Genomic DNA, 25,840 nt, shown 5'->3' with positions numbered 1-25,840 from the left:
GGGAAGCACTAGTAATGAATACTCCTGGAAATGGCACCTCTTCCAAAAATGCCTGAAAACCCCCAAAAGAAGTGGGATAGGAAGATAGATGAAGAATGGTGTTTGGGGAGACTGTGCTGGGTTTGCTCTTTCTGAGCTCTAAAGACAAGGAAAGGCACGTGCTGGTACATTTCCCAGATAGTAAGCTGGGAGGAGAGGGAATTGCCCAGGAGGGATTTGCACAGCAGCCCTTGGTAGGACCACAGCACTGCTGCCCCTCCCAGGCTCACACCCATCTCTGGCTGAAGTTGTTACCAGCACGAGCTCCAATCCCTGGTCTGAGATGGAAACATCCCCTTGTGAGTCCAGAGCCATCCCAATGTTACAATATCATCAAATCACATAGTAAATTTTCACAATCTTTATTGAATCACAATTAACTGCAATCAATGCAACTGTGCCCTTAAGCCAGTTTAATTCCCTTAACTTTATGGCATTTTTGCTCTTTACTTTAAAAGTACTGTGCAGCAATCAAGAAGGCAGGAGGTGTCCAGTGATGCGATACATTTAGCAAGGCCAACATTTGCACGCTGACAAGGCACCGATCCTACTCGGTGATGAAGATGCCCTTCTCTGCAGAGATCCCTTTGATCTGGTTTGAGATCAGCTTGGCTACCATTTTCTTCTCTCCTAGTCTTGTCGGGGTGCATATTATTTCAGACTTCACGATCCTGCCAGGCATTATATCCCTAAGGACAAAGGAAAAACCAAAATAGTCTCAAGCATGAATTAGGGTTATTTTGAATAATTTCTCTTAGAGGAATAGTCACTGCATGCGTTTAGGGTGGGTATTCCCCTTCCCCCATGACCACTTTGCAGCAAATGCAGCCTGGCATGATGGTACTGCCTGGTGCTCCCAGTGATCCTGGGGATCACAGCACCCATACTGCTGAAACACCAGCTTTTAAGGAAGCAGCTGTGCTCACACTTGTTGGGCAGCACTGCAGGACTGTCATGCCTGTCTTCCTTTGAGCCTGGCAACTGCTGTGTGGGTCTTTCTGGACAAATGTGGTGCACTTTCAAACACAGCTGGCTGTGGCAGCGCATTTCACCCTCTCTCAGGATTTTTCATAGAGTCAGACATTGTCATTTCTTCCCATTGGGTTTGTCTGTATTTACAACAGCTGTCAAAGATCCCTCTTACTGCAGCTCCCCATACTGCTTCATCAAGGGTATTAAAAAAAGACCAAAAACACCAGAGCAGAGTCCTGCTATGGTCATTTCATTGGCTCATCTCCTTACCCCAGGTCAAATGTTGTCATCTTAAATATGCCCAAGCCCTCCACCAGCAGCTTGCAGTTTTCCAGGGTCACATTCAGCTTGTTCTTGAAGATGAATGCACAGGTGAAGTCATTGTACAGTTTGGCTGTTTCTGGCATCTGGTGGAGGAGGAAAGAGAGAAACAGACCCAAAGACTGGGGATTAGGGCGGTAATAAAGATGCCAGAGCTGCTGAAGGTTTGCTCACCACCAGCATGGGCACTGAAGCACTGTGTTTTCCCAGCTGGTTTCTCAACACAGGAGGAAGACCTGTGGGCTTGGAGATGGGCCCTGTACAAACTGCCCTCTCCCATCCCTTTCCCTCCAGTATCCCCTGCCTTCCCCTTTTAGATGGGGCAGTAATAAAACTTTCATTTCATGGCTGCTTTCAACCTTCAAATGAATGTTGAATAGCCAAATAAGATGCCACTACTGAGCATCCTAGGAGGTGTCTGTTTGGGAGATCCCCCTGGGAATGCTATCACCACTGTGGTGCTGGAGTGAGAAGAGCTTTAACCCTTGTCCTCCCAGAGCCCAGCTGGCAGCTGCCTCACCTGGACAGTGATGGGGGGATACTCAAATCTCATTGAGGTCTCCTTGGTGAGTTTGTCATTTGTTTCCTCGACCTCGGCAATGGCAGTGACAAGGATGAGCACTTCATCTTCCACAGAGGACAGTGTCTTCATGTATGCATCAGGTGCTATTTTCAGGGGGATCTGCATCTCTGCAGGAAAGAAAACACAACTTGATGTTTCACCATATGCCCAGGAATTGGATGGCAAAGTCAGCTTCTGTTGGCTGGTGTCCCAGGGTGTGGCATGAGCCAGATTTGCTGAGTCCATCCTGCTTTCCCTTCAGTCCCTGCCGGGGGAAGCCCTGCCTGAGTGGGTGGTACCTGGCACATGCAGCCCATGGGAAGGCTGGCTGAGCCCCACCATCGCCCTGCTCAGACAAACACGGGCTTGGGCTTGCATCCATCACCTCAGCAGCTCTCATCCCTGGCTGCCCCAGCACTCAGGAAGAGACAGAGGAGCAGGAGGTTGAGCACATCTAAGCCTGCACCCCTGAGGGTTTCTCTGCCTGCTGTAAAATTGCTGGCTTTCCTTTCAGTTCAGATTTTATATTTAATTGCCTGGACAACCTTCCAGTGGCTCAGAAAAGCCACAAAGTCAGCAATTGTTCTAGTTGCAAAGCTTCCTGGCTTCTGGGAATAAAACAAAAAATGCTTGTCCTTTTCCCTAAGTGTATATATGTATGTATGTATGTGTGCATGCATGTATATATGGGGCTACCTTTGTATCCTGCCCTGCTGCACTTTGACAGCAACAGTATATGAGTGAAAACACAGTGCTCATCAACAGCAAAGATTTTTTTTTGAGTGATTCATGCTAGGAATCAGCAAGGGTTGTTAATTATTTATCACTTATTAATCTCTTGTTTAGCAAATTTCACTTGCATTGCTTGGGATCAAAAATACAGCCCAGGGTACTCAAAGGTGTGCAGAGCACAGCAGCAAACAGCTCCTAGGATCAGCCAGGCAGGCAGTCATGAAGTGGAAATTTGCTTGGGCAAAGAATTCAGAAAATAACACTCACCAGCATCCCTACCATCCAAATTAGACTGGCAAACAGAAGAACAAAAAAAGGCAGAAATTTCCAGCCATCTAAATCCTGTGAGGGATCTGATCCACATGGATGCACACAAAGCCTGTGGTGACATCTTTGATGTTCAGACAGTGAGGACAGGAGGGAGATGCTTCAGCACACCTCGCTCACGCCATGAAAACCTCTGTCTGCCCACACTGATGTATGCCTAATCACCTCCTTGAAGCTGCAGTAGGGCCTTCACGTTTTGGTCCCTGCTACAGAGGGATACCAGTCTGTAACTGAGACTTCCAAATGCAGTGAAGTGGGAGGTAGGTTCTAGGCAGGCAATTTCTGCCCTTCACAAATAACAGAGCCATACACTGGTCTATAGTGGAGCCAGTGCAATCACCAGACTGCCACAGTAAATTAGTCTACAGAATACAGCAAGCTTTCTGTGCTTACCAGATGGGCCTTCAAGATTGATGGTCTCCTTGATAGTTCCAAGATTGGCCTGAACATTTCCGGTATAGTACTGCAGCTGGCAGGAGCCAGTAAGGTTCACGGTCCAGTTCCCAGGAGCAGAGATCTTCACTGTGATGGCCAGTTCAAGGGGATTGCCAGGATGCAAAGGTTCTGTATTGGTTATCTCGAGGTGGAGCCCAGTCTCGGTGACTGGCTCCTTCGGGACCAAAGGCTCGGTGCTGCCGCTTGGTGTCTGCACAGTCGAAGCATAGCCTGAACGAGGCATCAATCCCGAAGGGCGTATGAAGCTGTAGGCTCTTTGCATAGACATCCTTTCCTCTTTGGAGCCTGGATAAAGAGAAATATGGGTGACAGCTGTATCTGAGTCTCCTCACCCAGAGCTATCTTCCCTTTATTTATGCTTTTGCTGATAAGCAGAGAGGATGTCAGAGTACCTCCAGCCTCTGCTCAGGACAACTTCTTGGTTTATGCTACCACCAAATCTACCTGCAGCATTCTGGACTGCAAGAATTTTCTGGAAGAAACAATTTAGAGGATGGAGACTCATAAATATTTCAGCCTGATATTTTTTCCTCCTCACTGAGAAGGGTTTAACAGTCTAGAACAACACAGCTGGATCTTGAGAACTGTGAGGAGGAAATATGGGATTTTTTTCCTCCAAAATCGTTTGGGGAATGGAAAGACAAAATGAAGAAATGAAGAAATAAAGCAAAGGTCAGTGTGATGACTACATCCATCACTCAGCTCAGTTCTTTCACTGTCTGGAAGCTTGCTCGTGTCCCTCAAGAGCAGCCTATAGGTGTCACTGCGGGCATGAGGATGCCCGGGAGCAGTGCTGCCTCCCGAGGGTCTCCAGGCCTTAGGCTGAGTTCGCCACTGCAGCTACTCCTGCAGATTTCTCCTGGAAACAACACGGGCTGTGGGATGACCTGCATGGCCGAGGTCTCCTCTTTGGCACTACGTTAGAGGATGGAGGCAGTTACCTTCGGGGTACTTGTACTCTCGGGTGATGTCTTCCCGCCTGTTCTGCCCCACGGCCTTTGTGCTGATGTTCTTGCCAATGGCTTGGGTCTCCGTGCCGACCTTGAAGTATTTGTTGTTGCCGTTCACCTTCTTGACCACCCAGTAGACCCTGTCAGCGTTCACTTCTGCGTACACGAACTTGGCGTCGTAGGGCAAGTACACGTCTCCTTCCCGGACAGCCTTCACCGGGCACGGGCCACACTGGAAACGACCTAGAAAGGGCAATCAATGCCAGCTGATTTTCCAAACACCCGCAGTGACTCCAGTTTTTGCTCCACACTCAGACAACACTCAAGCAGGAATCTGTGGCCATGGCAGTTGACACTTAGCAGTAAACAGCTCTCCAACTCAGTAATGAACTCCAAAACCTCTCATTTATCCCACAGCTGCTTGAGAGCTTTTTATAGATAACCAAGGTCTGGTAGGAGCTTGGTTATCTATAACCAGAAGTTTCTCCTCACTTAGATAATTTTAAGGTTAGAAAGCCACAGCTTGGTTTGATAAAGGAACAGAACATAATGATGTCTTGTCCAAACACAGGCAATCTGTTTTAAAGAAGTAGCTAAAAGAATGTAAAAGTAGGCACACAGGATGCTAAACATAGCTGGAACCAGTGGATAAACAGATAATGAGGAATACAGTGGCTTTTGTGGCAATGTTATGTGCCAAGAAACAACAGCATGTGCCCTAAGAGAAGTTCAAGTTAAGGTCATCTGTAATGCTGGGTCATACTTGTGAGTACGACCACCAGGGATCCTTTTAGATGACTCCCCGGGACCATAAAATGCCTTCCAGTAAGAGGCAGATGCAAGCAAATTAGTTCTAGAAGAAGTGATGTTTATGTATTAGCCAGAAAGTACACTCTTATGAATATGTATGACCATGATGGAATAAATATCTTGTTGTAAATTTTCATGATATACCTAATCAGAGGAAATACCCTCTGTGTGTCCAGTGTGCTGCAATAACGAATACCTGCTTTCTAATGCTTCAAAATTGTGTTAGAAAGTTTCTTCCTTAGCCAGTTTCAGTGTAAGGTTATGAAGTCAGCTGTGTCCAGACACCTGTGTTTGATCTCTAGGCAATATTCCACTTTCTGCACTTCCCTGAGGATTAACCTTTTGGTTTTTTTCCACCTTCAAATTTCTCAAACCTGTGCAGGGAGTGTAGTCACCAATGTTGGTGGTCATTCCTCCCATCTACCAATGAACAGGCTCATGACCCCAGTGACTTAGATGTCCTCTAACCTCTGAAACAACATTGACATTCCCACATGGTTGGTTTTGTGCCTGCCAAGAAATGCTGTTCCTTCCATCCTGGGCTGAGGTGGCAGGAGTGAGACCCGCTGTAAAACTACAGTGTCATTACCCTGGTACATGAAGCTGTGTGTGGGGAGTACCTGGTTTGTTGACTGGGATGCATGTTTTTCACACAAAATGTCCCTGCCTCCCTCAGGAGTTGCAGAAGAGCCTTTCTAAGCAAATCCTACCTTGACTTTGCTCCTGAGGGGTTGAATCGATTGCCTGCCAGCCACTAAACCCATTTGGCATATCTGTTCTCTTCATCCAGGCATCATTCCACACATGGAAGTTCCTGCATGCATTTGAATTGGAAAGAAAAGGAGTGAGTTGTTACAGCCTGAAGAATCAGGATCTCTTCCCTTAATCCTTTAGTAAGGGCAGATTTAATGGGTAGTTGCAGGTAACCCTGTGAAACCCCTGGCTTTCCCTCTCTCCTGGGCAACAAACCCCAAGCAGTAGTGAAATTCCCAAAGGAATTGCTGGGGCTGGGAAATGGGTCACTGCAAGGCTGCATAGGGTGCAGGAAGCATTAGCCCCATTTGGCAGTACCAGACAGAGTCGAAGGACAACGAGTTCAGCTTTTCTCCTTTCTCGTTCAGGTAAATGTCAACTGTCAGGTTCTCCTCCGTATCGTGGGCCGAGTCGAAGGTACTCACACAGCGGCATGGCACTCCCAGGCAGCGCATGACTGCAGCACAGACAGACAAAACACAGGGTCACAAAATCCCTCAGACTGGCGGGCATCCTCTCATCTGACCCCTCTGCCCACCCAGGCTCCTCTACAGCAGGTGCTCAGGACTGTGTCCAGATGGCTTTTGAACATCTCCAAGGATGTAGATTCCATAACCTCTCTGGGCACCCTATGCTAGTGCTTGGTCACCCTCACAGTGCAAAAAGCTGTTGTCCCAGGTTCAGACAGAACCTTCCATGTTTCAGGCTATCACCTCTGCTCTTGTTGTTGGGCATCAATGAGGCAAGCCTCTCTGTGCCCCACTCCTTCCTGTCAGGTATTTACACACAAGGATCAGACCCCCAGAGTCTTCTCTTCTGGCTGAGCAGTCCTGGCTCCCTCAGCCTCTGCTTACAGACAGACACTGCCACCTCTGTTGCTCAGAGGTACAGTAACTTGGCTTACTAGCACAGTAATTGGGGTGTCAGAGAAGGGAGGCGAGTCACTGTTCACCTGTATTGAGGACTCCTGCAAAGACCCAGCACTGGCCATAACGGACCGGCTTCTTGGTCTTGTAGTACTGCTGCAAAATCGTGACACTCCCAATCCAATCCATAGGGGATGTTCCATTGGCGTAATTCCCTGACCAGTTCCCCAGCAGGACTCCGCTGTCATCGTTGGCATTAACCTGTGGCCACACACATACACACACACAAAAAGGAGGAAAATAAAGGGATGAGGATGAATAAGGCATAAACCCCAGGGTCTCTGCCTGCCCTGTGGCTTCCCAGGTGCTCCACAGCCATGTGGGACCCATCAAAGCTGCTGGTCCTGGCTGGGGGCTCCTCTGGTTAGAAAGCCTCCACCTGGATATCTAGAGGAAGGTGGCACCTCTGCCGAGGGCAGTAAAAATCAACTCTGCATCTTATGTCTTAAACCACAGGGCTCCAAAAGGGTCCCACCACAGAGAGTAGCTACCGGCCCAAAACACAACCCTTCGTGTTGGCCCCACCAACACAGTTGATGAGAAAGGACAACCATTGGGGCAGCTGCAAGTTTTGGAGATGGGAACATGCTATATTTCTGTTTGCATCTTCCCTCCAACCAAGAATGCCTCTGTCTCTTTGCTTGCAGTTCCCAAAGGAATCCCTTTCAGATGCCTTCTGAAATGGTGTTCATGGTCCCAGGGAAAGAAGAGCAAGTAAGGATGAGGGAAGACATGAAGGGGCAAAGCACTTCACTGAGAGAGGCTTACCAAAGCAGACATGGCTCTGGACACATGAGCAGGATCCCTTCTCTCAGTCAGCTTGAGCTTGCTTTTGTCCAGCAGATACATGCAGGCATCCAAGACGAATTCCTCAAACTGTTTTGGGGAAAAAACGGAGATATTTTTATATGCCGCTCTAAACCAGAATTTGCTTGTGATATTGAATTTCCAAGTCTGTGGGCCTTCCCAAAGCTGTTCTCTCCAAACAAGGGCTAAAATGAAACCCAGCCTTGGAAAACAAAAAGCCTATCTCGAGTGTCTTGCAAACACAGTTGGAATCTGACCCAGCAATCTTTACTTCTGTGCACAAAAGTCACCAACGTCATCTCCCTGCAGCTCTGCAAATTACTCACAAGAGTAATGAAAATTTAAGATCTCTAAAATATTTAGTCTATTGACATAGGTACAAAATGAACCTTGGAAAAAAGAAAGGTACGTAAATGCTAATTATTGCAACAAAAATTCCTAATTAGCAATTACTGATAAAGCTCCCTGAGGTCCAGTTCAGAAAGATGTCAAACATATGATCCAATGAAGCTTGTCAGAATATCAATATCAACTCTCAATGCTTAACAGCAGGATAAATATTAGGATAGGAACAGCCCTACAGATGATGCCCTTTGGCCCCTTTTGTGTAAAGGCATCAGTGTGAGCACCTCTGTTGGGCTATGTGTATCCTGCAAATACATATTCTGCAGATATCCTGCAAAAATTGTAGACCTATAAAACAAAACAAGACAAAACAAAACAAACAGAAAAAAACCCAAAAAAACAAGAAAAAGAAAAAAACTCCAGATCTGAACATTTTTTGGTGGGGATTTCTGTCTGGATAGGATACAGGATACTCTGCTTGAATGCCTGTGTGCTTTCTACAGGATACAAATAAATCTGCTCTGGCATCTACCTCTTATCTCTAGCCCTTGACATTCTGCTCCTCTGGGGTTATCTCAGAGGCAGCGTGCAGGAACACCCTTCCTGAGTGTCTGATGTTGTCCTGCACACAGCTGTCAGAGAAGGCACCACTTGAAAGGTGATAACCTCTGCCAGTAATTTTACCCTTCTTATTCCTGAATATGATGCAACATGTAAATCAGATTTTTTCCCCCATCAGCCCTCTCCATGTCTCATTAGCTGACTAACAGCACCTACAGTTGCATGAGAGCAGGATTTCCCTTGCGGGAATTTTTTCAATCAGAAATACCCTGTCCCCAGTTTCCACATCCTTTACCAGGGGGTCACATGATCTGACTATAAATGTGTCACTAAACCCTGCTCTCCAGCTGTGGGTGGGGAACATGCGTAGGCACATAGTTTACTCTGAGCAGGTGAGCCCTCCCAGTGAAGCTGGCAGGGTCATTCCAGCACCCTGAGCTACTCATGGGCTTCATGCTGAAGGGATGAAGAAGGGTAACAGGGCTGACAAGGCAGCTGTGCTTTACCTGCCCAAAATTCCAGGGTCTGTCGTAGATGCTGTATGCAGACCCAACATAGATGTAGCCGGTGTCGTTGAGCACATATTCCTCCTTCTCTGCCTCATTGGCCATATAGACAGCATCATCTGCAGAAAAAAATCCCAAACCCTTGGATGTCAGATGGTTTGCAAACCCTATATGAAATTTTCCATGGAAAGCTAAATTGGGGCAACCAAGGATCTGCAACATTCACACCAAGAGCTGACCATGCAGCATTCTCATTTTTTTGCTCCTATAATGAAAGAATTTCCTATAACACTAATCTTTCATTTCCTCCTTTAGGTCCCTTGCTCTGTGATCACTCTTTTATTATTGCAAAGATCTTATTTCTGAACACTGTAGACTACTAGGTATACAGCAGAGAGAACTGGGGAACTGATGACCACCAACAACACCACTTTTTATTCTGGTTATCTTTTTCTGGATTTTAAGCCAACCCAGTTCTCTCAGTTAATCTTTGGCTCAGGGAAACAGAGAGGGATGACACAGAGGTGCAAAGAGATGTGACAGATAGATGTCCCTCTATGTCCCAGCACTGGAGAATATCCAATGAGGATCTGGCTCATTGCTATTGCCCAGCTTCCCACTGTCTCCATGAGGATGCTGCTTTCAGTGTTTTATGGGGAAAAAGCAACGTATGTTAGAAAGAGAATAGAGAAAACATGAGGCAAAATTCCATCTGACACAATCCCTGGTAGGAGTAATTATCACTCCCAGTTGCAGGACCACTCACCTTCACACCAAGGATTGAACAAAAGGTAGATGACACCATTTTCAGGCGTGTAAATGTTAGTGCCAGTCTTTACATGCAGGTTGTATTTTCCCACAGGGGCATTGGGTGAGCTGGTGACAGACAGCAGGCACTGAGGAGACAACAAGGAGAGACATCCCAGGAGGGGCTTGAAGGACACCCCACCATGGCCACATGCATGGCACAAACACAGTGCCACAGAACTGGCACGAGTGGCAAAGCTAGGGGCCATGGAGATCCCTGCAGGAAAAGAGGGGAAGGCAGTGGCATAGGGTGAAGCCTGCCTGTGCATGGGGGGAGCAATGAACCGAACAGGACAAGGCTGCTGCCCATCTAAAATCATAGAACGAAGGGAAAGCAGGAAGGAGGTAAGAGGATGCTTTGCTCTGTAGCTTCTGATGGGCTTGGTATTGGGCATTGGGCCCCTTGCCCACAGGCTTTACCTCATTGCCATTCTTCTTGACAACGGAGACTTTCCACCCATTGGGATCCTCCCGCTCTGGTTTCAGTGACAGCAGGCTCCCCCTGTTTTTCATTGGATTTTCACCTAGAAGCAAATGCAAGACGACATGTGTGAGGGTTGCACAGGTCTGCAGTGCCTGTGCAGTGCCAGGAAGAGGCAGCTAGACAATCCCGGGGCTCTCCGGCTTTGCCTGGTGGCCACAGAGGGACTCCTGCTTACCGATGCTGAAGCTCAGGGACAGCTTGTCAGCAGCCCTCAGCTCCCTGCTGAGGCTGACCTGCACCTGGAAGGGCTTCCCTCGCCGCACCACCAGGTTCTTGATGTTGTACCCATCCGTGTGGTGCTGCTGCGTGTTCTGTCTCTTCAGAAAGTCAATCTCAGTGACCTTCAGACTGGTCTCTGGAAAAACATTAGGAGAAAAGGAGAAAGGAAGAAGAAGAGATGGGAATTTTCTCAGTAAAGACAGTTTTCTTCTTCTTAATGCAGCCCTGTGAATCATCAAAATATCTAGAGTAACAAGAGATCTAGCAAAAGACAATATAAAATAAAATAATTTACATTTTTAAAAATGTAAAGAAGATACCCAGAGGTGAACCTCAGACCCCCTGGGGAGACACAGAGGGAGGAGGAGGCAGAATCATGCCACAGCAGCTCAGGGCTGGATAGTCAGAGGGCAAGGCAGGAGCTTATCCCTACTCTGGATGGATTGCTGTAGAACACTCACCACAGAGCACTGTCCCCCTTCAAGGGGGCTGCTTTTCAAATTTGGCTTCAGCAGAGATTTAATCCCCAGCAACAATCCCTTGCAAGTGCCTTGCTCCCATTCATTCCCAACACTGCAGCTGATTTTTAAGACACAGCATTTAAAATGACTGGCTCCTCTCCTGCAGCTCTGGATGGGATTAGGACCAGGAAAAGCCTCAGCATCTCTGTGCCCAGTGGCCTGTGGTTCAGGGCTGCGGCATAGGAGTGGAGCTCCGAGAGGCACAACCCAGTGATACACTTGAGCAAAAAGAAAGCCCTCAGCTTTGAATGATGATGGAGATTTGGGGGTCACTGCATCAGGCTTTGGCAGGCTGCCCAGTTGTGACAGCAAAAGCCAGAGCATGCTGGAATGTGACTGAGCTGTATTTCTTCGGTAGCGCTTATGTCTTGTACCTGCCCTTAAATATCCTCAAAGGATGAATTCCGTGTGAACAGCAGGGAATAACAATGCCTCATAAGCACTCTTCTCATGAGTGATTCAGATGAAGACATGGGAGCGGCAAAAACGGGTTACGGTAACTTTGATATTAGCAAGTCAAAAGCATAATGGTTGAAGAGATTAATTCACCAAATGTCTTGACAGATTTGCATGGTACCTGGCAACCATGTTAATTTGAGTGTCAACAATAGCCATCCCTAACACAGCAGAGGCTGGAATCTGCTGGTAGCTGGTGTGGCGTGAGAGATGCCACATGCAGGGCTAGTCCCAGGGCAGGTTGAAATCAGCAGCATGCTTACTACTGCAACTTGTGCTGAGTGACTGCAGCCCTGAGTAAACAGAACCAGCCACCCATGGATCCCCACCATATCTCTGTGTATTTTTTTCTTAGTAAATATATAAACCATATTTATCTAAATTACATATCAGATATAATTGGCACAACAAATAAACTTAAAATAGAACAGCATCTTTTGTTAACCAACTTAATATTTGAGTGCTTTTTTTGCTTGCTGCATGTCAGTTGCCAACCTTGGGCTGATATTTTGCGCAATGGGGTGTGTGTGCATTTCTGTCAAAAAATTTAGCTGGAGATAGCTGCTTAACCCTCTTGAGGACAAAGAGGAAGTACATCCTCCTCAGCATTAAGAAATCTTCAAACACTAAAGCTGCTTAACCTTGTTCTTTATAGAAAACCCTGGTGCTGGGCTGAGAAGATACCAGAAAACCTTGGTCCTGGGAGAGGGATACAAAGGGGTATGAGAGTTGAACACATAGGATACATGTGGGAAAGGGCCCAGGGAAATCCCTTCATCCAGCATTTCTTAACTTAGGGACTGCATATCCATCTCATTTCTGGACACCACCAGTGATGTTGAGGATGCACTGGGAAGATTCACTGACAACAGCTGCCCATGGTCTGACCATGCTGAGCAGTGTGCCAAAGACCTGTCTCCACTCAGCGCTGCCCATCAATTGTGCTGCATTTATTCCTGTGTACACACACCTGTGATACCCTGTGGCCTGACTGGCACTGTGTTCTCTGCCAAGGAATGCCTCAGAGTGGCACACCCATCACCACATCTGAGGGGGCTTGCCCGCAGCTTGTCTTCCCTGGGCAGCCCTCACCTGCTGCTTTTCTCTTCCTGCCCTGGGCATGGAGCTGGGCCCCCACACACCCTGTATCTGCCTGCCTGCAGGCACCTTGGTTTGCCAACAAGGAAATTCATGATTTATAGAAGAGCTAAATATACCTAGAACATGCAGGACAGAGGCTCAGGCTGCAAGACGCAGTCCTGTTTGTGCTTATTTCTGGGCCAGGCCAGAAGCAAACCCAAACCTCAAATCCTCTCAGATTTCTTTTCCTTTTTTAATAGTAAGAAAATTCAAGGCAGTATTTTGTTGCCTATTCCATGATTTATCCTTTATAGCTTTCTACGCTAACCCACAAGGCCCATTGCATTGCTGCCTGCCTGGGGAGATGTTCAGAGCTTCAAGGGAACAGTGATCTAAGATGGGCATATGAGACCTTGTCACTGGTAAGTATGTGGGGCCTTTTTTCCCTTATGATAAGGAGGTGATAGAGTTTAAAAAAACCTATCAATATGGAGCATGTATTTATAGTATGTCTGGCTTAAGCAGAACAAGGGCTGCTCAGAAGGACAGAAGGGAACTGGGATGAGAACTGTAGTTTTTCAAGAGAGAGCATAATTTGGATACCTGCACTTACTCCTGATTTTTGCCCAGCCTCCAGGCAAACACTCATGCACATCCCAGAGATGTGAGATCACATCCCAAAGATGCTGCAGTCCAAGACTTCCCGGAAAATTTCAGCTCGTCCACACTCAGAGTACAGAGGTTTGAAACTGAGGGACTCAGTGTTAAAACACCCCTCCCCTCCTGAAAGCCATGGAGACCTGCTCCCAACTCAGTGGCAGGCACCACCCAGCTCACACGTGCATCTGCTCAGCTACATCCCACACCCGAGGGGTTTTGGGAATTCTGGGGCTGAGTTGGTCAATGGTGCCGGTTCAGCAGCTGCTGCAGGAGTGACCCAGGCACCTTTCTAGGTAGGTGCAGGATCTCCTGACAACAGGGCAGGCAGGACAGCCATGGGACACAGCTCAAGACCAAATAAATCCTCCTTTCAGTTATTTTGAAACTTCCATAAGATGCTATCGGGCATCACTAAAGAGCAATAATCTACATGATAAAGTAGCCTGAAAGAAATAAATTATTTTAACACTGATGTGGAACAAGTTTAAAAGAGCTGCATTTGTTTCCCACTATTACTGGCAGAACCAGGTATCTACAGGCTGAAGAATAGTGATGAGAAATGATCTTTGTCTTGAAGATAGTTTTACAATCTGTCAAAAGCAGAATTTGCACAGCCAGAGCAAATTGATCCCCTGTGAGCTGTGCTGGCACCAAAACTTCTTTCCTCAAGGTGTCACCCATGGCAGTCAGAGGGCTGAGAACCTCTAGAGCTACCATCCTCCCTGCAGGAGACTTGCCAAACTTCACACTTAACATATGTCAAGCATTAAAAACTCACCAGTGTTGCTGAACATGGTTCTTGTCAGAGGATCTACCCAAGATGCTTGCAATGCCAGCAGCTTCCAAACTCCTGAGCAGTCTCTGCCACTTGCTTCTGAGTGTGGAGAAGGAAGACAAGCTGCCCTTTTTATCTATGTCTTGCTCTGAGGTGTCAGCAGGTCTACTGCCAAGGGGTGGTGTTTAGAGAAAGGAAGTAGAAAAAAAAAAAAAAAGACTACAACTCCTTCTGCACATAGTCAGACCCTGAAAAACAGCGAAACTTAAATCCCGACTCACATGGAAGGTGAATTTGCATAATCAGATGACAAGTGGACAGACCCTTCAGTGACAAACAGTAAAATCACAGACTAGGTGAGTAACAAGAATTCACCTATGCCCTAATATCCAGGTCACCAGAACTGCACCTCCAGGGCTAACTTTACAAGGAAGCGCACAAATATTTAATCTTTAGGAGAACAGAGTTCCCCATTAGAACCAGTCTAACATTCTTGTAAGTTAATGAGGTTTCTGTCATCACATTTGGGACAGAAATACTTGGAGTCGTGGGCTAAAATCCAGCATTAATGTTGTGGGTTGAAAAGCTGAAGAATCCTAGCACTGGCGCCTTTCTTACAGGATTAAGTGGATGTCAAGTGGGAGCACTGAGTAGGAAAGAGGAGAATCAGGCTATGTCCAGGAGAAGAAACAAATGTGGTGGATCAGGAGCTGTTTGCTGGCTGCTCTTTGCTGGCAGCTTTGCCAAAGGTCTCTGCCAGGACATGGTTGAACCCCATATGCCTCACTGTCACCCTGGTCCTCAGGGTGACCAACGATGGAGAGATGAGCCTACGCCACAGAGAGGAGAGCTGATGGTATACAGGCCACCAGTGACATGGGCACAGTATCCAGAAAGAGATAAATGTCCCCAGGCACCCAGAAAGGTAGAGGTGGCTCAGCTGTGGGAGCAGCCTCAGCCTCCTGATGCCTTCCTCAATGGCAGCAGCCCAGGGTTCAGCAACATACAATTCTGTTTGCAAGGCTGCCACATCTAAATGTAGGTTCTTCCTAAAGAGGATCTCTCTGTGGAAGCCTTCAAAGGCTTTTCTCCATTGGTTTAGGTAAGCAGGTATTTCTTCAGGAGGGCTGTTTTCCTTGGTGCAAACATGGAGCTGAGTTAGCTGATCCCACCCTCCGAGCATGTCACTGCTTGAGAGCATGACGAGGGCACCACAGGGCACTGAGGGTTCAGCACAAATCCATAATCCCACAGGACATCTTCATGAACATCGGAACCACCAATGTTCTTAGCAGACAGAGCATCACTCACCATTCAGCACCAGACAATGCGCTGGCAACAACGTATTTCACTATTGACAAAAACACTGCAGCCCTGATTTACCTTTCCGTATTTCTTTTATTCTGTGTGTCCTTCCTCCTAGAGGGTGAAAGACATTTTTGTTTAGAAGCAGTATGGGATGAAGTAAAGTATACATGGAATGTCAGTACAACAACATAACCAGTAATGCATGTAATCTGAACATTTATGATGTATCTTACCAGTTTCCACTTAACTGCAGCAAGAGTAATCCACATCAGTTGAAGTCACTGACAGTAACTTCCTAATCCAGTCTCAACCTGTTTTATACATAATTCTACACTTAGTTGGAGGCATCTTAAATTGTGTTGACACAATAATCCTACAGCAAAAGTACAAATTTTTTGCAAACAGGAACAGATTTATGTTGGTAACACTTTGCTTCTGAAAAAAAAAATGTCCTAGATGTGTGCTGGAGGGTGAGCAAGGGAAGCAGGGCATGTATTCACCAGGGACAGTCATACTTCCAGTCCTGTGGAGTTTTGCAAAACTTTGATTTCAACAGTGAGGTTGTCCTGATCCTCACTTTAAACTTCAGAGTTCAAGGAAAGATTGTAAAAATTACATGGATGTGGGACCTTTAAACCTACTCCATCTTGGAAGGTAGCTGACCTTTTTTTGTGGGAGGGGGTTTGGCCACCGGGGCATGGTTTCAGTTCTCCTTTTGCTTTGTGCAGCTGCTGATCTAGCCCATTCCCATTATCTTTACACACTGGTAGTATCTCAACTCAACAAAACTAAACTTGGCGCATGCTACCACACTCTCAACACAACTTCCCGCCCCTGGCTCATACAAGCCCGCCCTGCCAGGAAAGGCCATTGAACTTTAATACTCTCCAAGAGTTGTTGGCAAGGTCTGAGAAGAGGAATTTCAGCTTAAACTATAGGAATGTTTTTAAAAGATGTGGTTTCAAGTTTTTTCACGTTGTCAGCAGGTGATCTCTATCTTTTTACAGGTAAACCTCCTGTCTCTGCTGATCAGAATGGCTGGCTATGGTTCAGCTCCATGGCTTTTTTCTTCTTGGTGAAGCAATGAAAAATACCAGCCTGTTTTAATTTCATTTTTTTACCCCCAATCTTTTTTACTTGATTGATTTTACTTGATTTATGTGATTGATGTTACTTCAATCTGTCTTGTAAAACTGCACTCTTTAAATTAACAGTGGCAGGAGATTTTTTCCCCCACAGGCAATCTCCCTATTCCCATTAATTTCAGCAACTTACTTCCCAGCTTGCAAAATAAGACAACAGAGGTGGTCAGCCTTATCTACATCTGTCTGTTGCAAGGTCACCTTATTAGCTGGCACAAGACGGTAATAAAATGCAAACAAATAAAATAAAATTCCCCAGTGGCTGCTCCCCTATTTGCAAGCTTGCCCTTTGTCTCAGGTTTTGTTTATTTTGTGTATCAATAATGACAAAACGAGTCAAACTTCTAGAGCATGACCACAGGTATTGATGCCAAGTGGGAAAGACAAATCCTTAGCTTAACATTTTCATTCATGTGCAACCCCAAGAGAAGCTGCCCTTTACAACAGCAATTTACTGAGCTACATTTTTTATAAACACCTGAGGCTTCAAGTTGATTTTGTTTTGTCGGGTTTTTTTTCTATGTCTAGTCAGAGTAACACTCAAAATAAATAACAGATCAGAAGGTTTCATTTTCGGCCCTCTGGAAGGGTGAACTCATCCTCTCAGCCTTCCCACAGGGTTGCTCTGAGGTGTCAGAGGGTGAGCAGTGCATCCGGCATGGTAGACATGGACACAGCCCCTGTCTGGGTCCTGAGGAGCACCATGGTGAGATGTCCTCCACTGACCACAGCAGGACTGTTCCTACGTGTACCACCTAATAGGTGTGGAGTTCTGCCTGAATCACAGCCTAGGGAGTCATAAGTAGTAAGAAATCTCAGGGGTGTCAAAGACAAAAAAAGCACAGAAGAACAGCTGAGGATCTGGTCCATCTCATTTGAGGGGGATTTGAGGTGCTACATCAGTCCTGCTCTCACAATTTCATTAACATGTACCTCAGTCTTTAGGAATGTCCTAGTATTGAGACACATCACATCCACACAATGATCCTGGCATGCCAGTGCTGCTGTTACTCTGAAAGGAGCATGGATTTGATCACTTCTCATTCACATACTTCGACCATGGACCATGACAGTGGTCTGTGCCCACAGGGCATCCCGTGTATCCAGCAGGCAGATTCACTTCTAATCCAACATGAGCCAGCTTGTGGTAGGCATTCGGACGTCAGGGGTTGATGCAAGATGGCCAAGCCCAGATCTTAACTGATTCCAAGTCATCTGGCCCCAGGTACCTCGTAATGAGTTTCTCACAGGCAAATACCAGAGAAGTGATTGATGGCAATATAATTATTATGGAAATTCCACTGTTTCACAGAATCGTGAAATCAATCACAGAGTATTCCTGAGTAGTAAGGGACCTACAATTCTTCCACAAGAGTCATGGAAGCCCATCTCCTTCCTTCCAACTGAACACTGAAAGAGGATTTTTGGACCTAAGTTAGGGATTTAGGTGACTGGCTTTTCAGCATTTACCTGCAGAAGGACTGAATACTGTGTCACCCTGTGCCCAACCTGGCACCACCCAAGGGCTCTGCTCCTGAAGAAGGCAAAGACAGAGATCAAACAGCAACCATACCTCCACATATATCAAACACAGACTTACAGCTACTCAGGAAAAACACTCTGCCTGCCCTGAAAGAGATTTTCTGACAAAAGAGAGAGCTGCTTTAAGAGCAAGCCAAAATTCTATGATGTTAAAATATTTTTTAAGATCCCTTTCCTGGCTAAGGTGCAAAGGGCAAAATTGCAATATCAGTCTAGATATATGCAATACCAACGTGTGGAGGCTGAACCTGGAATTTCAGTACTAAGACTTCTTGACCCTCAGTTCCAGTACAACTCTTGGACTGGAGTCACTGAAATACGCATGCCCCAGTGCTGAGATATTATGTATTAGTCTAAAACAACTCAACATGAGGTACTTCTGTTTCTAAATACTTTAGAATTTTGTGCAATAAATTACAAAAAAGACCTCCACCATGTCACCTTTTCCAGACAGTAGCTGTTTTAAAAATATTTGCCCACTTTTTGAACCTGATGAGCCAGCTAGCCTCTGCTGCTTCCTGTAGGCAGAAGTTCCTCATCCAAATGACACACTGCAAGAAGAGGAAGCTCCTTTGGTTTTGACACTTGCTGTCTTCCCTCGTGGCCCTTGTCCTCGTGGCAGAGGAGACAATTGACAGCTCACTTTCTTCATTATTCCAGCTTACTTTCTCTGTGCAACTTAGGGTCTTCTCAGCCCCTATTACAAAGCACCATAGTCTCTTTTGCAGTCTGCATGGCCCTAGCCTTCTAATTCCCTCCTCACACCTTCATCCCATCCAGAGACCTGAAACGGGGCGAAGGACTTCCCTCACCATGCCATCCCATAACCTACAGTGTGTGTTTGGAAAGGGTCCAACAAGTGGGTGGGTGTAGTTATTCCAGGGCTGTATCCACCCTACTGCCACTGAGCCATGAACTTGCTTGCATGTATGACCACACTGACTGATTGCAGTGTGAACGCATACCCACAGCCTACACCTACAGCAAACAATATGAAAAGGTACGAGGAAAAATAAAGCAAAAGAGGGCTGCAAAAAATAAATGGTAAGGGCAAAGAAATCAACAGTGCAAATATTGAATCAGGGATAAAATAGTTTATCCATGTATTTAAAACAGTTCCAGCGAACAAAGAAAATACTGAAAGAATACCTTCCCACCTACAGGATATGTGTTTGGTTGCAAATGTCTAAGTGAGAAAACAGAAACTTGCATGCCAGTGTCTTCGAGTAACATTTCTTTCTGCAGGGGAGGTGTAACAGCTTCTCCCACCTGTCTGTGTGGGTGTGTGTCTATACACATCAAGATGTACATGGTCTACAGACTACAGGTCACACTGAGCCATGTCGCATTCCCGCCAGCCAGCATTGCAAATGAAATTGTCACGTGGTGGGAAGGGAGAAACTTCCTAGACCAGGGTTTGCAAGGAGAACATGGTCTCACACAGTGCTGGGGATCTGGCTCATGTGCTGCACCAGAGCAGACCAAAACCACAGCAGGTGCAAAGGTTTTGTCCCATCTCTGAATGCATCCATCAAGTGACGCTCTCCAGGTATGGTGGGACTGACTGAGACAAGGGATCTGTGGCTATTTGCCCTGAAAAGCAACCAAGTCAGAGTATTCCCACCCACTCCTCATCACAGCATCCAGGCTGTTGTCTTTCACAGCAGCTCATGATGCTCCACTCCATGACTACCAGGGTTTTCTAGGAAGCATTTTCATGCAACATGGTTTCTAGCAGAATCATGCTTGTGATTGCCTAACACTGGAGTGTACTGAAGGGAAAAAGTCACTTAACTTACCTGGATGAGGAAACAGTCAACTGGCATTGGAAAATATATTTGTAATGCCTCATGCTTCCCTGGAGCTCTGTTCATTTCTCCTTAAGTGTTGCCTTAATTTATTGAAAGCAATTAGAGTTGAAGCCCTGGCTGCTGTTCAGACGTTGCACACTGCAGGTCCCAGTGCCAAGCAGATCTGTCCAACTCTCACCTCTTGCTGCAAAACCAGAGATGCTCTGCTTGTGCCAAGGGAGGCCCTGAATTGCTCACACTGAATTGCTCACCCTGAATTGCCGAGCCCCAGCCCCGACTCTCACAGGCTCCTAGTGACCTCTGAGCAAAACGAGACTGAGCAACAGGTTCAAAATGTACAAAAAGTGGTAGCACCATCTGCAGCACCCCACCTACTACCACTCCTTGCAGCCCTTCCCTCTTGCTTATTTCCATTATCATGGATTTATCCCCTCAGGGTGCACTGGGGCCTCTGTGTTCTGCAAAACCTGTGCAGGGGCTAAGCAGGGTGTACATCTCCCTCTTAGCAAAATGGGAGTGTGAGGCCCCACCCAGGATTTCCCTAGGCTTTAACCCAGCACCAGCAATCCCTCAGGACTTCAAGGGCGTGAAGGGAGCTGCTTAGGAAATCTTGGCAATTAGTACAGCCGCTCACAGACACCCTTTCTTAAGCCTCAAAGGAAAATTGAAACAACTAATAATGTTATTAAACAGCCAGAAACTGAAAAACTTAGTTGGAGAGTGAATAACACGGCTTGCTGGTTGGCTGCTCCCAGGGCAAACAGTCTCGTGTATGCCAAGTGCTGCTGCTGGCCATGGGTCACCATGGTGCTGACACAGCCACGGGACAGAGTAACAGAAGGTTCAGGCTTCCCAGTCATCCCTCTGGGCACCCCATGCTGGGGAGCTGCTGTCAGCCCTGCCCAGCCCTGGGAGCCATCGCTAACATTGCACTCACCTGGCTATCCCCTCAACCAGCAAAGGTTCAGAGTCACAAAGCACTTCGCTATTGTGGAGTCCTTCTCCTTTGATAATTTTTTTTTCAGGCTATGAAAGCACATGCAAGCATCCATTATGGTTTCTGTAGTTAGAGTACAAGCCTCTGGCAGCTTAGGTGTGCAGGGTGCCTCAAAGAGGAACCTCCTTTCTGTGGCACAGCAGGATTTAATCGGAGCTACTAAACATGGAGGCAGGAGGTCAAACCAGTTTCCAGTTATAGATGGTGATGATCATGAAATTGGCCCCTAGGTCACAGGAAATCCATCCGTCTGCCCAGGCAGGATGGTCACCAACACTAGATTGAGTCACTTGAGGTTTTGTCTAGCTGAGTCTTGAAAACCTCCATGGGCAGAGACTCAGCTGCCTGTAAAGGCAACTAACCTCTTTAGTGACATTTCTTCCCTTGACGGCCAGCTTGAAAGTCCTGAGAGAACATGTGTCTGTACTGGCCATTTCTATGCTGCCTCTGGAACTCCCTTCCAAGGCTATTTGGGTCAGCCTGAGCCTTCCTTGTCTTCAACCAGCCCACATCCCTCAGCCTATCCTCCTAGGCCCATGCCATCTTGGAATCCTTGAGCCACACTAGTTTCCTACACCCCTCTTGAATTTGGGAGTCCAGCACTGGAAAGAAAAAACACTCCAGGTGGAACCATTGACTATGTAAGGACTCTGAAAGCACCACTGGGACTGGCTGCCACTGCCCAGCCCACAGGGCTTCCCCCTCCTCCCTGTCCATGGCCCAGGACCCCATTTCAGATTTTACAAGCAAGTTGCTAACCATATTTTTTTTTTTTTTTTTGGTGTTAAATACGTGGAAAGAGACTTGCCTTAGAAAGGGCACTGAAACACCAAGCCCAACAACCATCTGCCTAAGTGGAATTTTGGGAATGTTGTCTTCTTCAATCCTTTCCATTAAAAAGTCTTGTGGTACAACACTCCACACACGTGATTTTTAGAGGCAAAGCCCTGGTTCTCCTGGGAAGGTTTTTACCATTGACCTGAGCTCACCCCAGATTTTTCTCCAAGATCAAGTGAGCTGCAGACACTTATCCACACCATTTGCTGTGATAAGTGCCCATATTGTGTGACTTCCCTCTGCACTTCTCAGATTCCCCGAAATGAAGGTTTGCTGCTGCTCTTCTGCAGAAGAGCACCCCAAACATGTCAAGATTAGTACCCATTTATTCCTAATTTCCTGTTTTTTTTCTGTACCAGGCAAGGTCAGAGGCACTCTTCTGGCATGTTGTGTCACAAGACTTCCTTCTTCGAAAACAGCCCACTGCTTTCAAGATAGTGTAATTATGTGTGTGGGGGACACTCTTGCAATGTGATCATTTAAGGTCTCTGAAGGGTCAGCAGAGGGCACTCAGTCAAATTCCCTGAAAATTTTGAATATACCAAACTCAGCAGAACAATCTACCAGACTTATTTATCACATCTACTTCAAATAATTATCACCTAGGCAGACATACCATCCTTCAAGTGATTTCAATATATGCTGTGACTGAGATGCTGTACAAATTTTCAGTGACTCCTTGTCAATAACAACAGAGACATTTAAAAGTTTTATGTATATTCCCTTATCTAATCAGTCAAATTATGGTTTATGGTTCAACTGAAACTGTAATTTCATTTGGCTTTGTTCCTTGTAAAGGTATATGAGACATTGTTTACCTTAGAATACAATACTCCAGGACCTGGTTTATACAACGGATTTTTGTAATGTTTCCCACCATTAATTCAAATATTCTTATTTGAATCTTCCTAAGTGTCATTGTGAGCCTTCCTGTTAACCATGCACCTGCTTGTCCTACTCTTTAAAAGTATGACATGGTATGGCCATGCCTGATGATGAACAAGATACTGAAAAACAAAGTTCTGTTTGAGAATGAGAGTTTGGTGCAGGAAAGACTCATTACAACCAGCACTTGGGAGGTGAGGAATGGTTTGTGTTGAAACAGACCTTGAAGATCATCTAGTTCCAAACACCCTGCCAGGAGCAGGGACAACTTCCACTAGACCAGGCTGCTCAGAGCTCCATCCAACCTGGCCTTGAATAGTGCCAGGGATGGGACATCCACAGCTTCTCTGGGCAACCTCTTCTGGTAAAGATTTCTTTCATCTAACCTAAATTTCCCTTCTTACAGTTTTTCCCCATTACTCCTTGTCCTGTCACTGCAGTTCCCAATGAAGAGCCCCTCTCTGGCTTCCCTGTAGGTCCCCTCCAGATACTGGAAGGTTGCTATGAGGTCTCCACACAACCTTCTCTTCTCCAGGCTCAACAGCCCCAGCTTTCTCAGCCTGTCTTCCTAGGGCAGGTGCTCCAGTCCTCTTATCAATTTTGTGGCCTCCTGGACTTGCTCCAACAGTTGCATGTTCTTCCTGCGTCAGGGCACCAGAGTTGGATGCAGGACCACAGAATGTTGGATGCAGACCCACAGGGGTCTCACAAGAGCAGAGTACAGGGATAGAATCACCTCCCTCCACCTGCTGGCCACGCTCCTTTAGATGCAGCCCAGGATTTGTTTGGCTTTCTGGGCTGCCAGCCTACACTACTGGCTCATGTTGAGTTTCTGGTCAGCCAACACCCTTAAGTCCTTCTCCACAAGTCTGCTGTCAATCATGTCTCAGCCCAGCTTGTAGGTGTGCCTGGGATCAAACCCATGTCTCCAATTTAGAGACAAGAATGTCGTGCAGGACAGTGTCTAATGCTTTGCACAAGCCCAGATAGACAACATCCATGGCTTTGCCCCTATCCACCAGTGCTGTAGAGATACAGCACTGTGTTTCTGTGAGATGTGCACATAGAAGTGCATTTTGCTGGAATTTGAGTAGAAACATGCGCCCAAGACTCTTCTCTAATAATACCTCACCTCAACTGAGCAAAAACTTCCCACAAGCACACTGCTGTAGTTCCCACAAAAAAGTAAGCCACTGTCTGCCCTGGTAAACCAAGGTCTTGGAGTTGGCCATAATCTTCAGCCACCTCACAAAGTCCACCACATCTGAACCACTGACTTGTCAAACACAGCACATTCATTAGTCTCACATTGTTTTACTGTGTGTATGTGTGGTCTAAAACGTCTGTAAATAAAAAAAAAAAAAAAAATCAGCCATTGAGCTTTGGACATAGTTTTATTTTGGAAATCCCCCTCCTTTTTTTTTTTTTTTTTTTTTAATTACCTTCAGACACATTTTGGATGATCCCATATGAATGGTTTACCAGAAGTACATTGCTTTGCCACACAGTGATTGCAATTTTTCTTGTAGCCCTGGCCCCGCTGGCAGACATGGCCAAACTCTTGTGTACACAAGAGGGGTGGGATTCTGCCATATAATGAACTCTTATCTTACCATGGGAATTGGAGAAAAACTTACTTCCATTTCCACCTTCAAGTATTTATGAGAGAATTTACAGCCCTGGTTTATATTCATCCACCTTAAGGTGAGCACCACAAAGTAAAGTGCTGCTCACACCTTCTGCACACGTTCCACTTCCGAAGAAACACCTCCTAAAACTTGACCTCCAACAATGACTGTAATAAAGAAATTTCAGTTTTGAGATAGTCCAGGTTAAAAAGCTTTCCAAATGGTTTGCTAGGAAATGGGACAACAGCCAAATTAACCAGAAAGCCTGGCTCTTCTACTGCTGTTTGCATGAAGGCAGCCATGGCTTACAGCTGGCTGAGGATTAATAACCAGGGCAAATAAATCAGGCTTCATTAATTTTCCATCATCTATGAAGATCTAAGGAGACCTGATGTACTTAGAAATGCATGGTTCCTGGCTGTCATGTCTACAGACCTATGACAGATGCTGGGTCCTTGTGTCAGGTCCCAGTTTTCCAGGCAACTGGATGTGTCCCATCCTACCACGACTGACACCAGAGAGCTCCCAAGCTGCAAAACTCATGGTGGCAGGGAGGGAAGGCACTCAGAGCACTCTGCCCTCTCCCCCACATATGCAGCTCCCCTCTTTTACAGGAAGACTTGAGAGCACATTGAGGGGAGAGGCAAAGGCTTTAGCCCTCTTGGGACATGGCTGCTAGATGTAGTGAGCTAGAATGGCAGGGAACAGAGCAAATGGCTCTTGTCCTCTTCTGAAAGACAATCTCTTCTGATTCAAAGAAGGCACAAACCCAACCCCAGTAGCATTTCCATCCACAAGTCTATTTTACACTTGACACAGCACAGATCTGCCAGTCATGACAGACCTGACAGGTTCTGATACAGATGCTCACAGAAATGTGTCCTTAGGTTTTCTGCACATGCCACAGCCGCGACTCACCTTCTGTCTGACACATACAACCTGGCAAGCCCAGAGCAAGCAAGTGATATCACCAGCATGATGCATACATTTATAGGCATCATGATATTTCTTAATTAGGATTCCAACCGAAGAATTTCAAAGGAGGAAAAAAAATAAGTGGGCAGGGGAATGAATCCAATACCTTAAAAATGATGATTCGTGACACATTCACCAAATTGACACCTGAACACAGAGTAATGACTGATGCAAAATTTAGCAGATACCAGTGATTTGGTTGACCACATCACATCAATGGGAATAAGCATCATCCAGAGGTGTAGAAAAAATGTGTCTTGAGAAACTCCCTTTTACCAAACATTAAAGCAGTTGTCAACTTGAATGGGGATGAAAGACGTGTTGAACATGAACACTCCAAGTGAAAGCAGATTGCCTGTTGAACTGTCCCAAAATTAGTTTGACCTACACAAAGCAGGAATGGTGATCAAAACTCTATGCTGGGTAAAGGTTTAAAGGAAAGCGCCGCAACCTTACAGTGACTAACATGTCAGGAATGGGTAAGTGAAAATTCTAGATGTCAGATACAAATGGCAAGTTAAAAGGTGTATGTGACTGATAGAGGAAGCTGAAAGAATTAATGAAAGTCTTCACAGCCTTACAGGTAGCAGTGGGCACAGAACCATTTCAAGAGACAGGAAGTCAGGAACAACAGAGCAGAAATAAC

At 46.2% G+C, this 25,840-nt stretch overlaps 1 protein-coding gene across 1 annotated transcript; it reads right to left on the bottom strand.

The window, feature by feature from the left end:
* Positions 1 to 387: 387 nt before the first annotated feature.
* TGM4 (transglutaminase 4) lies at positions 388 to 14,228 on the bottom strand. Its single transcript, XM_002196942.7, has 14 exons — positions 14,073 to 14,228; positions 10,534 to 10,713; positions 10,295 to 10,398; positions 9,834 to 9,963; positions 9,068 to 9,186; positions 7,617 to 7,724; positions 6,875 to 7,049; positions 6,241 to 6,379; positions 5,880 to 5,983; positions 4,351 to 4,602; positions 3,347 to 3,694; positions 1,853 to 2,022; positions 1,282 to 1,418; positions 388 to 728 (listed from the first exon to the last, which is right to left on the bottom strand). Exons 1-14 carry the CDS (start codon positions 14,086 to 14,088, stop codon positions 587 to 589), a joined length of 2,124 nt encoding a protein of 707 aa, XP_002196978.5. The 5' UTR covers positions 14,089 to 14,228; the 3' UTR covers positions 388 to 586.
* Positions 14,229 to 25,840: the final 11,612 nt, after the last annotated feature.

This window comes from Taeniopygia guttata, chromosome 2 (assembly GCF_048771995.1).
Source record: "Taeniopygia guttata chromosome 2, bTaeGut7.mat, whole genome shotgun sequence".
Classification (NCBI taxonomy): domain Eukaryota; kingdom Metazoa; phylum Chordata; class Aves; order Passeriformes; family Estrildidae; genus Taeniopygia; species Taeniopygia guttata.
This window is presented reverse-complemented; position numbering and strand designations above follow the sequence as displayed.